At 40.7% G+C, this 13,722-nt stretch overlaps 1 protein-coding gene across 3 annotated transcripts in view; it reads right to left on the bottom strand.

Moving 5' to 3' along the window:
- The window catches only part of BCL7A (BAF chromatin remodeling complex subunit BCL7A), a 30,527-nt gene that overhangs the window by 15,822 nt on the left and 983 nt on the right, over positions 1-13,722 (bottom strand). The window contains exons 2-4 of one of the 3 annotated variants that reach the window (XM_077834999.1): positions 4,222-4,386; positions 2,417-2,465; positions 524-605 (exon numbers count right to left, since the gene is read on the bottom strand). In XM_077834999.1, the coding sequence (XP_077691125.1) occupies positions 524-605; positions 2,417-2,427 (93 nt within the window). In that variant the 5' untranslated portion in view covers positions 2,428-2,465; positions 4,222-4,386. The remainder of the gene's footprint in view (positions 1-523; positions 606-2,416; positions 2,466-4,221; positions 4,387-13,722) is intronic. The other 2 variants (XM_077835000.1, XM_077834998.1) reach the window with 2 other exon arrangements.

Genomic DNA, 13,722 nt, shown 5'->3' with positions numbered 1-13,722 from the left:
AGCAAGAATACAGTATACATACTGTGCACAGTTAGCTGCACAAGTTACTTTCCTCTGATGATTGTATGGGTCTTTCAAAAAGAAAAAGGTGAGATTTTTTTTTTTTTATTAAATTGGAAAATGGGAATGCAGAATCTATAACTAACTATTTTAAAAAACTAACTTGCTTTCAAATCTCTTTAAAAGTCATGTATTAGAGTGAGACTTGGGGGGGGAAGTGCTACCTTACTGAATCACCAACATTACCTTCTGCAGCAACCTCAGTTTCCCTTGGAAATCTTCTCTTTAAGTACTAAGGCCCAACCCAATATTAACTTTGAGATCTGAGGACAGACAGTATGTCCCCTTACGACCTCAACTAAATACTGGTCTGCAGTTCCAAAACTTCCGATGAAGTGAGCTGTAGCTCACGAAAGCTTATGCTCAAATAAATTGGTTAGTCTCTAAGGTGCCACTAGTACTCCTTTTCTTTTTGCAAAAACTTCTAAAGATATCTATCTGTAGGATGTCCAGAAATACTTACATCATCAACTTTGGGCTCTGTTACTGGTACCCATTTGTAAATTCTGAGGGATGTGTCGCCAACTGTCACCCATTTCTTCTCCCTATAAAATTACAATGCAGGAGACGTTAATGTTAAAACCTTCATATTCACAAAATGACCTACTAAGTTGTCAAGGATTTAAATGGGCTATCATACAGTTAAGATGATCTCTATTATACCATCTTTAGTACTGTAGGTATGTATATACTATTACCTGCATTTAAAAAACAACCAATTACAGCCTGCAAAAAACTTCACAATTCTAAGAGCAGTTACTGGCTTGGCTGAGTGACTGCAGTAGCAGTAACGAGACCTGGGTTAGAGATATACTGTAGTTAAGCAGAATTCTAGCCAACCAAAAACACAATGACAATAGTTTCCATTTTATGTAACTTTGTATACAGCAGAAGTTTTCAGACACATGGTACTTTGGTTGCTGTATAGTTAAATTTAGTGTTATTGGAAATCTAAATGCTGTCTGACCATTTACATTTTATTTTTGGAGAGAAACTTTCTGGTAGCAATTTTACTGTTCACTCAACACCCATGTCAAATAGCTTTGAAATTAAGCCTGGCCTACTGGTAGCAATATGTGCTGCCATGCAGAAGGCTTGAATCTGATTCTTGGACCCTGGCTCCCTGGACCAGCTGGGGTTTGGAATACTGTGGAAGAGGGAGAGCATAGCCTAAAGCACTCTATGAAGACCCCTGCCAGCCAGCCAGCCAACCATGAAGTGACACTGATGAGCTGCACAGGGAATCTGTCCGGAGGGTGCCACTGCAACGTGGGGCTATGAAGACACACAGAGTGGGGAGATGACAAGGATGCCGAGAACGACTGAGAGATTATCATTACACAAGAAGATTAAAAGAAGGTCCACAATCCCAGAAAAATTTCATCTAGTCTCTGGTAATCAGTTTTCAGGTCACAGATCATCACTGCTGGTTCGCGGATTCAAAATAAAATTCTGCAAACAGATCGATTAAAAACCTAGCAAAAACACACTAATGTCATTGATTATTGAGAAACAACTAAAATTAATTTGGCATGATTTCAAAACATTTATGGCTTTTGGGTATGGGTTTGGTTTTTTTTTTTTTTTGGTTTTTGCTTTTAAAAAAACCCACAACACTACAGCTGGATTCCAAATCTATTATTTAATACATTGTAAAACACACGTTCTTGGCAGGATGGGAAAAAGCTTTGTCACTCCTGTGCATTTGCGATAACATCTCCTCTGAGGTTTTTAAGAAAGGCTTGCAGAATCAGCAGCAGTCACACTCTAGAAGTGCCACCGCCACCCTCCCATCTTTTCCCTTTTTGGCAACTGACAATGTCAACCTCGTTCTTCATCTGCCTGAAGGGATACTCTTTCCTGCTTAGAAAAGGAACTATTTATAGCACTTTGGTAACAAATATTGGCTTTGTCTACACTGACATTTGTTTGAAATTTGTATTTAAAAACAGGATTTAAACTCTGATTCAGATTAAATGGTTTCCCGCTTCAGTTCTTAGATCACAGTTTTTTAAATGTGGCTTAGCACCACCCATTCATTCACACCAACTGGCCAAAGCATGTCAGAAACCAATTTAACTGGAACCCAGTTTGAATTCTGTTCCTAAACATAATCAAAATGGCTATGAAGATACAAGCATGCAAATGCTAAGGAGAACAAACCTATAAAGAGATTCTCATGATACAGGGTTTGTTTGTTTTAAGGATACAAGACAATCTAAACTCATCTCTAGTTAAAAAAGTCTTTGAAGTTATGGAAACAAGAATGGATTTTAGTCTCAAGGTTTTTTAGTCTTCTCCTATATCAAAATATTACTTAGAGATGCTGCACTGGAAAACCAAAAGTTCAAGGTACCTGGTTAGCATCTCAATGCAGCCTCAAAGCAGCATCTTCACTGGACAGACTGTAGAACACAGGAGGAAACCTATATTAGTAACTTTTTCCTTCTAGTATAAAAATTAGCCCCGACATTTCAATTCTATTAAGCTTCCTAAGCAGTATTTTTAACCTTTGATAACCTCCAACCAAAAGTATTTTTTCTGATTTAAATTAACAGTAATGAACAGAAACACAACACAAATAATAATTTTTGATGGAAGAACACCAAAGCCCCAATTCTGCAAACACTTATGCATATGAGCAATAACACTGAACTTAATGGGACTACTCACTCATGTACTTCACTTTACAAATGTGATTGCAATACTGGAGCTTTCTAGAGCACGAGTACTAAGAAGAATGGAGAAGACAAGCTTCTTTAACAAACTCTTAGTTAACCTGCCAATGTAAACTTTGTAAAGTTTGTAACAAGTCAAAAAATTTAACTGGTTTCGAACACTAACAGATACCTTTTAAAATCTAGAGAATGGGCAGGAGAGTTCAGCTTCATAATTTATAAGTACAAATGAATGCTTAAACTACAAGTACTTCCTACAATGTTTTTATCCACAATATTAATCATATTCCCATTTCAAAAACTTCAAATTGTATTCTGATGTCCTCAATGTTATTTACTGTTAAAAGAAAATCACTCTGATCTGCTAATTAAAGCATTTCTTTTAATTAGATTGAATTAACATAAGATACTCATTTGTGTTTCCAACAGCACCCACAGTGTGCTAGATGCTGTATGAATTATGAACTGTAGCATGGTCTAGTAGTTGACTGAGCATCGGACTAGAAGCAAGGAACTCCTGAGTTGTATCTGCTCTGCTTTGACACCTTGGGCAAGTCAATTCTCTCTGTCTCAATTTCCCCATATTCATCTTGAAAGTTATTTTGTTTAAAAACAAACAAACAAAAACCACTAACTTCCAATTGCCCCCAACCATCCTTGCCAATTTTTGTGGCTTTACAATCAAATAGTGGAAGGGCATCACATTTTGGTCTAAATTATTTTGTTTAGGTTGATAGTGATCCTTAAAGGTTTGCACAATATTTTGAAGACAGCAACAGATATGTACATATTTAGAATTTAAAATAAATACTAGTATTTAATGTTTATGTCTCAGGCTATGTCTACACTACCACTTATGTCAGCAAAACTTATGTTGCTCAGGGGTGTGAATATTCTATGCCCCGGAGTGATGTAAGTTGCTCCGGCATAAGCGGTAGTGTGCACAGCGCTACACTGGCAGGAGAGCTTCTCCCACCGACATAGCTACCACCTCTCATTGGGGGGGTGGTTTAATGATGCCGACGGGAGCTCTCTCCGGTTGGCACAGAGTGGCTACATGAGAGATCTTACAGCAGTGCAGCTGCATCGGAACAGCTGTGCTGCTGTAAGCTCTCTAGCGTAGACACAGTCACATCAGTACCCTAGAACTTAAGTTACATAATCACTTAAGGTCTAGTTTTAAACAGCCAAGACTTTCTATGCAAAAATTATATACATAAACCCCAAAGCCCTCAAAGAAAACCCAGCGTCAAATTGCATATATAAATGCAACGTTCTAGTGGATGAAACAGAATACCATGTATTACATTGATACATGAAATGTCAAGAGGGCTTTTGTATTAGCATTGAACATCAGAAACAAAAATGTTTAACAGAACAAGAACTGAAAGCCTTTGCTGCAGATACAGCATTGCCATTTAAGCAAAGTGGCTTTCAGATAGACCAGACTAGAAGAAATCCACCACTTGTTACAGTTTCTTACCATGTCTGCTATTTATTAAAACAATGTGTGTTTAAACAAGGATAGCTCCCGCATACCCCATCTTCTCTTGATGGTCACGAAATGATGTCATAATGCTGAATTTATCACATCACACTCACTTGCATTGCAACAGAGTTTGGTGAAAATCACAGAATTATGACTTCCCTGTGGGATCAAGCAGAAGGAGAAAGGGGGGAATGGGAAAGAAAATGCCATTATTAGACACACAAAGTGCTCTCAAATGCACAAAATAAAACTGAAATAAATGAAAATACTTTTTCAACGTTAGGCTCTCTCTTTAGAGTTGGGGGTGTGACTTTGTAGATGTCTGTATAGTGACTAGCAGAAAGGTCTCTCGACCCAATTGTAATACAAAGAAATAATAATCACAAGACTAGCATCAGAGTGATTGGAAAAAAATACTGACCAAAGACATGTCCTTTGGTTCAAAATGTTCTTCATCCAACTGTGTTTCAGTACAAAAGCCCCCATTAACTTACATACCTAAGGATCCATTTTTATGCAGAGTCTACTAGTTCCCCAAGTTGCAGAGATGGCTCTTGTTGACTGCACTAATCTGAAGGGTATGTTTATAATGGGCCAAACTCTTCCCTCATATAAACACTTGCAACTCCCACTGAAGTCAGTGGGACATGCATATCAGAGGGTAGAATCTGACTCAAAATGGAACATGTAATGAGCCACAAAACACAACCTACTTCAGCCACATGAAAGGGGCACTATGAACCATTACAAAATCTCAAAGAGATGACTTGATTACACTAGAGAAAGTGCTAACACCCTTTCAACTACACCAGTACTAGAAATGTTGGAAGCACTAGCTTGGATCTAACACTTGCCAGCCTTTTAACCAGCAAGCTCTCTGAAGGGTTAGATGATACAGTGTCAAATGCAGCTGGCAACAGCCGCATAGCTATGGTAGGGCTCCCAACATTCCCAATGTTGGTGGAGCTGAAATAATGTTAGCAATGGTGGGAAAATGTTGGCAAGATGTTAACCCATTGGTCCACTGATTCTCCAGAGGACCTGAATTAGTCTCAGTTGCCTCTGACTTGGTCAAAACTAGAGTCAGCTTTGTGCTAACATTTTAATTTTGATCTGTGTGGATGAGCACCTATTTACTCTGCCTCAACCCTGAATTTTCAGTTTCAGGTTGAAACAAACCCCAACATTCAACACAAAACTCAGTCAAAATAGCTGAGATTCACCAGGCTTTGCAGTCAATATACAGATTATATACAATTTTGATACAAAAGCACAAATTGGCCCAAGTTCTACAAACTGAACCAGGTTTCCTCTAAAGTGCTGTGTCCCTTGGAGATATATAGCTTAAAGTTTGTAACAATACCTGAAATAAGTGAATTTCACATGGTTAGGGTTTCATTTCACACTGCTTTAGCAAAAGGTTTCCTATTGGTGCCAGATGAAGAAACCCCAGATCTCAATCATTTTCAGGGAGGGAATGGAAAGGGCAAAAGCCAATGTTTTGAAATTCTTATAAAGTATAGGGAAATCTACTTTAAGGAAGAAGTACCAGCAACAAAACCTGTAACTGATCTTTTCAACCTCAGAAAGTTGAACAGCACATGTATTTTGTACAGTACAAGGAGAGACAATAAATAGAGATGCTCCTGTGGCAATGCCTACAAGTGCCAATCTATAGCTAGAGCATATTATGGTTCTTCACCAGACCTGGGAGAGCACCATGATCTCTCAAACTCCTCATCAACAAATGAGTTACTTTGCTTCTTAGCTCTCACACACATTGGTAACATTTCCTAGTCTGTGTCCCATTTAAAGACTCTGTTGTGGGGCCAGACTTTTCCATAATAAATACTGAGCACTTCTATAATAATACAACCGTTCATCTGTAGCTCTCAAAGCACTTTACAAAGCAGGTCAATATTAACATCCTCATTTTACACATAGGGAAATGGAGGCACAGATAGCGGCCTGTTACTGTTATTATGATTTTCATCCATTATCTCCAAATGCTTTACAAAAGGAGGTAAAGTATTGTTATCCTTGTATTACTGCTTGGTAAAATGAGGTAAGAGTGGCTAAATGACTTACCCAAAGTCACACAGCAACTCAATGGCAGTTAGAAATGGAACCCAGGTTTCCTCACTCCTAATCTAGTGCTCTATCCTAGACCAGGAGATTGGCTCAGTCTCCTCTTGCCTATATATTCTTAGTGTGTATGTGGGAAATGATGAGTTATGGAATATTAACTCCCTATACTTGTGAATTATTTTTCTGCCTCACTCTAAACCACATATCTTGTCCCCCAAAATCCTGTGATATGCATTATACAAATATATTTAATAAATAAGCAGATGATATTTAAACTCTCTCTTTCTCTCATCAAGTAAAATATTCCAATATTTTCTGGCATATGGCAGAAACTGCCAAGTTTTTGACCAAACTCTTGGAATGGTATAAAATGTCCTAAATGATCCTACCTAGAATCTACAAATGCTTCTCAGCCTTTGAAAGCTATAAATGACACATTAGGGGAGACAAAAAGAGATGTTCCTCTTAAATCCATTAAGATACATTGGACTGTAAGCACTTTTTGGATAGGCGGATTGTAAAATTATAAATATTTTGGCTAAAATAGAGACTCTCTCTTGTAACATCATGGATGGTCAGCAATTCTGCCATGTATTCAAAAGTCACATGCACAGAATGTATATTTACAGCAGCAATGCCTATTCAGATATATACTTGAGGATGTTCTACAATATAGGCCCATTGATACAGTGCTTTGAAACAACCTAATTGAGTAAGCTGCACTAATCTCAAAGATCAAAACCATTCACAGTGAACAACTTTATTATTACTATAACAGTTGTATTAAAGCATTGGTTCTCAAACTTATTTGATCGGGGCCTCCTTGTGTCTGTAGTTATTTATGCCCCGCCCCCTCCCCACCCCCCCCAAATACATATACCATCACCCAGCTCTGAAGGCAGTGCCACGCCAACAGCAGCACATTTCTCACAGCAAACACAGCTGCCCCACTGCCCGCCCTCCATGTCCCCAGCGGCTCACAGCCAGAGCCCTGCCACCTCCAGGTGAGTCTGAGCCCAGGCTGCTTCCTGGTGACAGATTGGGTTGGGGTGGAGAGTCCATGTCTGGGCGGCCTCCCAGTGAGGGATTGGGGGCGGGGGAGGCTGTCCCCTTTTTCCCCCACCTCCTTGGTGTGCACAGCCCTTCTGTACAAGTCCCAGCCATTCAGAACTGACAGCCACAGCTCTTCAAACAAAAACAAAACAAAAAAACAACCAAATAAACAAAAAGGCACACGCTTGGGCCTCCCTTGACATATTCCCATGCTTCCCTTGGGAGACCCACCCCATAATTTGAGAACCGCCGTATTAGAGTAATTCCCAGAACCCACTGGTCAGGATCCAGTCCTCACCATGCTAGGCACTTTGCAAACATATATGAAGATACAGTCCCTGCTCCAAAGAGCTTACAGTCTAAGACCACGCATATTTTCTAACAGACATATTCTGCCTGAGTGAAAAAATAACCCCAAAATGAGCACATGTGCATATAATACAATATTAGTTACTCTGCACCAGTATTATGCCCAGTAATGAGCCCAGTGCACCATCTCACCTCTTAGTTACATACGGTGGGGACAATGTGCATAGAAGCCATTGTCTGGGCAGAGGGACCTGCTCCTGGACTCATCTTTCATACATGAGTGCAATACTCAGACTACAATAAAAGTATAACTGGGTTCAAAAAAGAATTAGATAAACTCAGGGATGATTGGTCCATCAATGGCCATTAGCCAAGATGGTCAGGGATGCAACCCTATGCTCTGGGTGTCCCTGAACCTCTGATTGCCGGAAGATGAGACTGGTTGACAGGGGATGTATCACTCAATACAGGGGGGCAATGGATCAGTGTTCATGTTGCACTCCTCATCAGTATCCGACCTGGGCTAGGCCGGGCAAACTAATGATCCAACCAGTGGACCAAATTCGGTGATGGATCCTGGTCATGTGCCATCTGACCGCAACCCCAATATAATCGCCATCCTTCAACTTTCAAGCCCTTGAACTGGTGCTTCAAATTCTTCAGCCACCAAACGCAGCATCATTAATGCCTTAGCTATTCATCACAGTATTGACAAAATCTGTTAGCAAGGAACTCATGTTGCAATTTGTGAAGCAGGACATTATGGTAAATGGCTTTAACCTAATTTCTCACACTCCAGATGCCAAAGATGGCCATGCAACATATGTACGCTCCGACATATCTGATGCTGTTCCACTCTCCTCCTCCAGTTTTTACAATGTGATCCAGGTTGATGGCTTTAGGACTGTCAATGTATTTAAGCCACTGAGTGTGTGCTGGGACCAGCAGGTCCTTCCAACACTTGATAATCCAGCAATATTCATTGGTGATTTTAACAGCCACCACTCTGAGTGGGGGTATGCTGATCCAGATGACGACAGTGAATGGCTGATGGATTGGGCGACTAACAATGACTTCATGTTAATTCACAATGCAAAACAATGTGGCGCATTTCTTTCAACTAGATGGTTGAAAGAGCACTCGCCCAACCTTTCATGGGTCGGTTCACTAGATGGCTGTTCACAACCGGTGAGCGGTATAGTACTTGATAACTTCCCTCGTAGCCAACAAAGACCATCGCTTATCCACACCGGGCTTCAGCTACCCATCATTCAAAGCTCAACCAAGCGTTGGTAGAATTTCTGCAAGGCAGCGTGGGAAAAGTTCTGTGACGCACTGGAACTTAGCATGGTTACAATTCTGTTGCACAGTATGCCAGTCGATGAAGCCTGACACTGATTCCAAGGAGCCATTTATAAAGCCGCATGCTCAGCTATACTACGGGGCTGTCGTCCAATTTACTCTCCCTGTCTGAGTGCCAAACGCCAAAACTTGCTCAGGAAATTCAAGACATCTGGCGACTCGGACATTGCTGACCACCTGGATGCAGCCAGGCTTACTTGGTAGAAGGAATCTAGAGAGACACTTGACTTTATTTATTCCAGTCAGAAGTGCTGGAACTTGATCCGCCAGCTGGGTGCTGCTCAACAACCTCCAGGTCAAAATCATCCACAGGTTAAGCCCAGTGAGGTTGCAAGCCATTTTATGTGGGAAGCAAAGGTCCCACTGGCGAAGCGATTCAAATGCAAAGTATATAACAAATGGTGCCTACTCTGACATCACAATCTGAGTAAGAGTCAACCAGAGCCATTTATGGTCAACGAGCTAGATAGGGCCCTAACTCCATCAAGCCAGGCACAGCAGTGGGCTATGATAACATCTTGGTGGAACTCCTCAAACACCTTGGACCAAAGGCATCACAGGGGCTTACTTAGTTCTACATATGGGTCATTAATGAGAAGAAGTTACCACGCACTTGGCATGAAGCAAAGATTATTGCTATTCTTCAGCCAGGCAAGGACCCCTACAATGTGTCATATTACCACACCATATCCTTGCTGTCAGTGTGTTTCAAGGTGTTTGAGAGTCTGATCCAGAAACGAACCGCTCCAGATTTGGACGATGTCTTGCAGGTCAAGCAGACAGGGTTCAGGAAAGGATACAGCACCTATGATCAAGTCCCAGCCTTGACCACCTTTATCGAAAATGGTTTTCAACAAAATCTAAAGATGGCAGCAATCTTCTTGGATTTGATTGCCACCTATGACACAGTTTGGCACAGAGGGTTTTTGTTTAAACTTTCTCAAGTTGCCCTGTATTGGGTGGACAAAATAGTAGAGCTCTTCTCCAAAACAGGAGGTTTAGAATACACATCGGCAACTGCTATAGCTCTTGGAAGTGTCAGATCAACGGCCTTCCTCAAGGTTCAGTTCTTTCACTGAGACTGTTCAATGTGTACATCAACAACCTGCCAGCTACATTCTTGCGCAAGTTTATCTATGCCAATAACATCTACTGCAGCTAGCAAGCTCAATCCTCCTCAGAAATTCACAATATCTTGAATGATGATACAAAACTCATTACAGACTATCACAGTCAATGCTGACCACAGCCAAACTTTTCCAAAACAGTTTCTAGTGTATTTTATCTGCATAATGCAAGAGCAACACACAAGTTAAACATTTTTCTCAATGGCCAATGCTTGCAGCATGATCCAAACCCAGTTTACCTCACTGTAATATTGGATAGGTCATTAACGTACCACAACCACTTGAGGAAGACTGCAGCCAAAGTCAACGCTTGGAACAACCTCCTCAGAAAAGTGGCTGGTACAACCTGGAGCACGAGCACTCGGATGCTTAGAACATCAGCCCTTGCCCTCTGCTGTTCAACAGCAGAGTACTGTGCTCCTGTCTGGTGTTGCTCATCTCACACGAGGCTGGCTGACATAGATCTTAACCCCGTATTGTTACCGGGACTTTATGGGCAACTCCATTGTCATGGCTACCGATACTTAATAACATAGCACCACCACAAATTCGCTGTGAGAAGGCATCTGTCAGGCTGCTGGCCAAGATCCAAGAGAATAGCAGCCTGCCTTTGTACACGGACCTCTTCAACCACCCTCCAGCTCACCTGTCTTCTAGACGCCCTTTATGGTCATTTGTGCCACCACAGGACATGACGGTGGAATCTGCTTGGCACAAGAAGTCAGTGACAACAGTTGTTAATCAGTCTCTCACCACTGACCCAACCATCTGTCCACCAGGTTTTGATCTGCCAAGACATCTGAGGTCATCTCCAACCCAGTTTCAAATAGGAAAGGGCACCTGTTCAGGCCATCTCTTTAAATGGGGTTTTTCTAATAACCCGCAATACAGCTACAGTCAACTTTAGACTATGTCATGTATCCTTGACGGGTACCCACTAACTTACTTCAACAATAGGTTACCAGCTCTCCACCTGGCTGATGATGACGCAATCAAACGGCTGGGCACATTGTGCACACACTGTTACATCACTTGGTAAATTGCCCTGTTCAGTTCATTCCCTCTGAAGCATCTGGTACCGGTCACTGGTCTGACTCAGCATGGCCATTTTTATGTTTATATTCTTATGTTATGTTATTACAGTCCCACTATGTAGTGCTCCATTTTTGATCCAAGAAATGGAAGCACTCATGCTGGGACTTTTCATCTCCAATGGTTGCATTTCCACAGTAAAGATGTGAATGGCAACAAATTGCTCCCAGTTATAACAAATTAGGTGTGGTACTCACGCTCCTTGCAAGTTGCATATGTAGCTCTTGACAAGGTGTGGGTGAGGCTGGTGTATAAATCTCATAATTCACAACAAGCTTCTCAAAAATGTTTAAGTCACATAAACTCAAAACATTTAATGTCTCAGTGCCTTTCCATTCTACATGGTCTATGGGGATGAGAAATAAGAACAAAGAGACATGAGGTTTGTTAACAAAATAATGAGTTCCAACAATTTCATGCGAAAAATGTGGTTTAGGTAAGTACTCATCAGACTTTCATGCAAGAAGTGACGAATAAATCTGGCAATGGTCAGAATAAGTGCTTTCAGTAATTCTGTAAGGCCACCCTTAAACAATCTACCCTGTCAGGATTTAAATTTACAAATTCCATTTGAATCCTAAAATCTTTACTCTTGGTACAACTAGCCAGGCTAATATCTGTGCACAGTTGCTGTGATGGTAGAAAATACTTCCAAAAAAAGATTAGCCTCTCTTATTTTAATTTGTTGGCCATGAAGAAAAGATCAAACTCCTGCCTCTCCTTCTCTCCAAGCACAGTCAAACTCCTGTCTCTCCTGTACACTGCATAGTATTATTTAAAGGAAACAAGTACCAGTTCTCTTTAAAGAAATATCAGGAAATTAAAAAAAAAAAACAAAAAACAAGCATCTAGCTACATTACCACTAAGAGAAAGTGCTGTCACATCTCTACCTATTGTGTTTGACCCCTCAATACTAACCAGCCAGTCAACAAAGAGCATTAAAAAAATACATAGTAGAAGTATTATATCAGGAACTCTGTACTATCATCAAACTATAACACTGTGAGTGCTTCAGCTCCCAACACAATAGATGGATTCCTACTTTGAAATCCCCTTCTCAAGCCCTGCATTATGGACACATATTTTGATTCTTTGTCCGATTCAAGCCAACCAGCCTATTCACAGAGTTCAAGGGCTTTAAAATGGCAACAATCCAGTTCAGGGAGAGAACAAGAGAAAAACGCAGATTTATTTCTATATTTTATTATTTTGTTAAATCAATTTAAAGTTATAAATTACATAACAAAACAGGAACCTTCATTTTATCCTATTCAAAATATATGAGTTATGTCGATTAAAACTGGTCCCTGGGATTTACTGTGTCTTTTATACATTTTAAAAAAGACATTTTAGGATAGATATACAAAAGCTATTGAACAGACAAGGTCAAGCTGTTTGAACAAAGTAACTCTTTCCTGAGTCATATTGACACTGCTCTTTATCCCATCCAAAAAACCGAGACTGTGTATTGTGCTACAATAACTGTTCTACTATATTGTTTAACTACTTCATGTTGATTTTCATAATAAAACTAGGAATGAGAAAAGCATAAAATGCCAAAACACTTCTAAGGTTTAATAAAAGGGGGTTATTTTACTATGGGTACAACCTTTAATTATGTAATTTAAAATCAATTCAAGTACCAATTACATCTCTCTCTCCAATTCCACTCAGGATTTAAAACCACCAGAATGTTAAAATAAGACACTTTCGTTCACATCTGATTTGCTTATGTGTGCTTTTTTAAGCTTTTTTAAAAACAAAAACTGAAAGCCTATTGGGATTTTTAATACAAGATCCTGTTTGTATTTGTTTTCACCCAACTCTCAAGCATAAAAAAATAAACTCAACACCTTTTTCATTTACACACTAAGATAATTATTATTTCTGCAACATTACAAAGCATTTCAAAATGTGTTTCCTTAAAGATCCACACTAATAATACTTTTTAAAACCTCATCCCCTTCCCTGTTTTTGACAGGGAAATTTGAGAGAAGGGAGAACGGGTTTCTTTTGCAATGGACTAAGGCCAGTGGGGTCTGACTCATGCCTGCTACATCTGCTCCCATCCATGCACCACTCCCTGCCCGGCCCCTTCAGCTTTTCTTTGATTCTTTGATGACACCCCCCCTTCACAAATCGCTACATTCACTCCCGCATCCCCATTACTTTGCAAGAGCCCCTAGGATGGGATCCCGGGGGGAGGAGATACACACTCTGAGGCAGCATGAAGGGGAGTGAGGGAGAGATCGACCGCACGGGACGGTCTCGGCAACTGGGACAACAACGGTACCTAACTAGGACCAAGGGCAGCAGGGGGCGATGGGAGGGTGAGCTGAAAGAGGCGAGGAAGACAACAAGTGGGGTTTGGGGCAGGAGGGGGAAAGAGAATGAAAGAGGGGCCAGGGAGCAAGAGCAGGGAGGACATGGGCGGGGGGCTCAGCCACAGAGCGGCGGGGTAGA

This window comes from Eretmochelys imbricata, chromosome 15 (assembly GCF_965152235.1).
Source record: "Eretmochelys imbricata isolate rEreImb1 chromosome 15, rEreImb1.hap1, whole genome shotgun sequence".
NCBI classification, from domain to species: domain Eukaryota; kingdom Metazoa; phylum Chordata; order Testudines; family Cheloniidae; genus Eretmochelys; species Eretmochelys imbricata.
The sequence above is the reverse complement of the archived record's forward strand: the minus strand, read 5'-3'. Positions and strand labels throughout refer to the sequence as shown.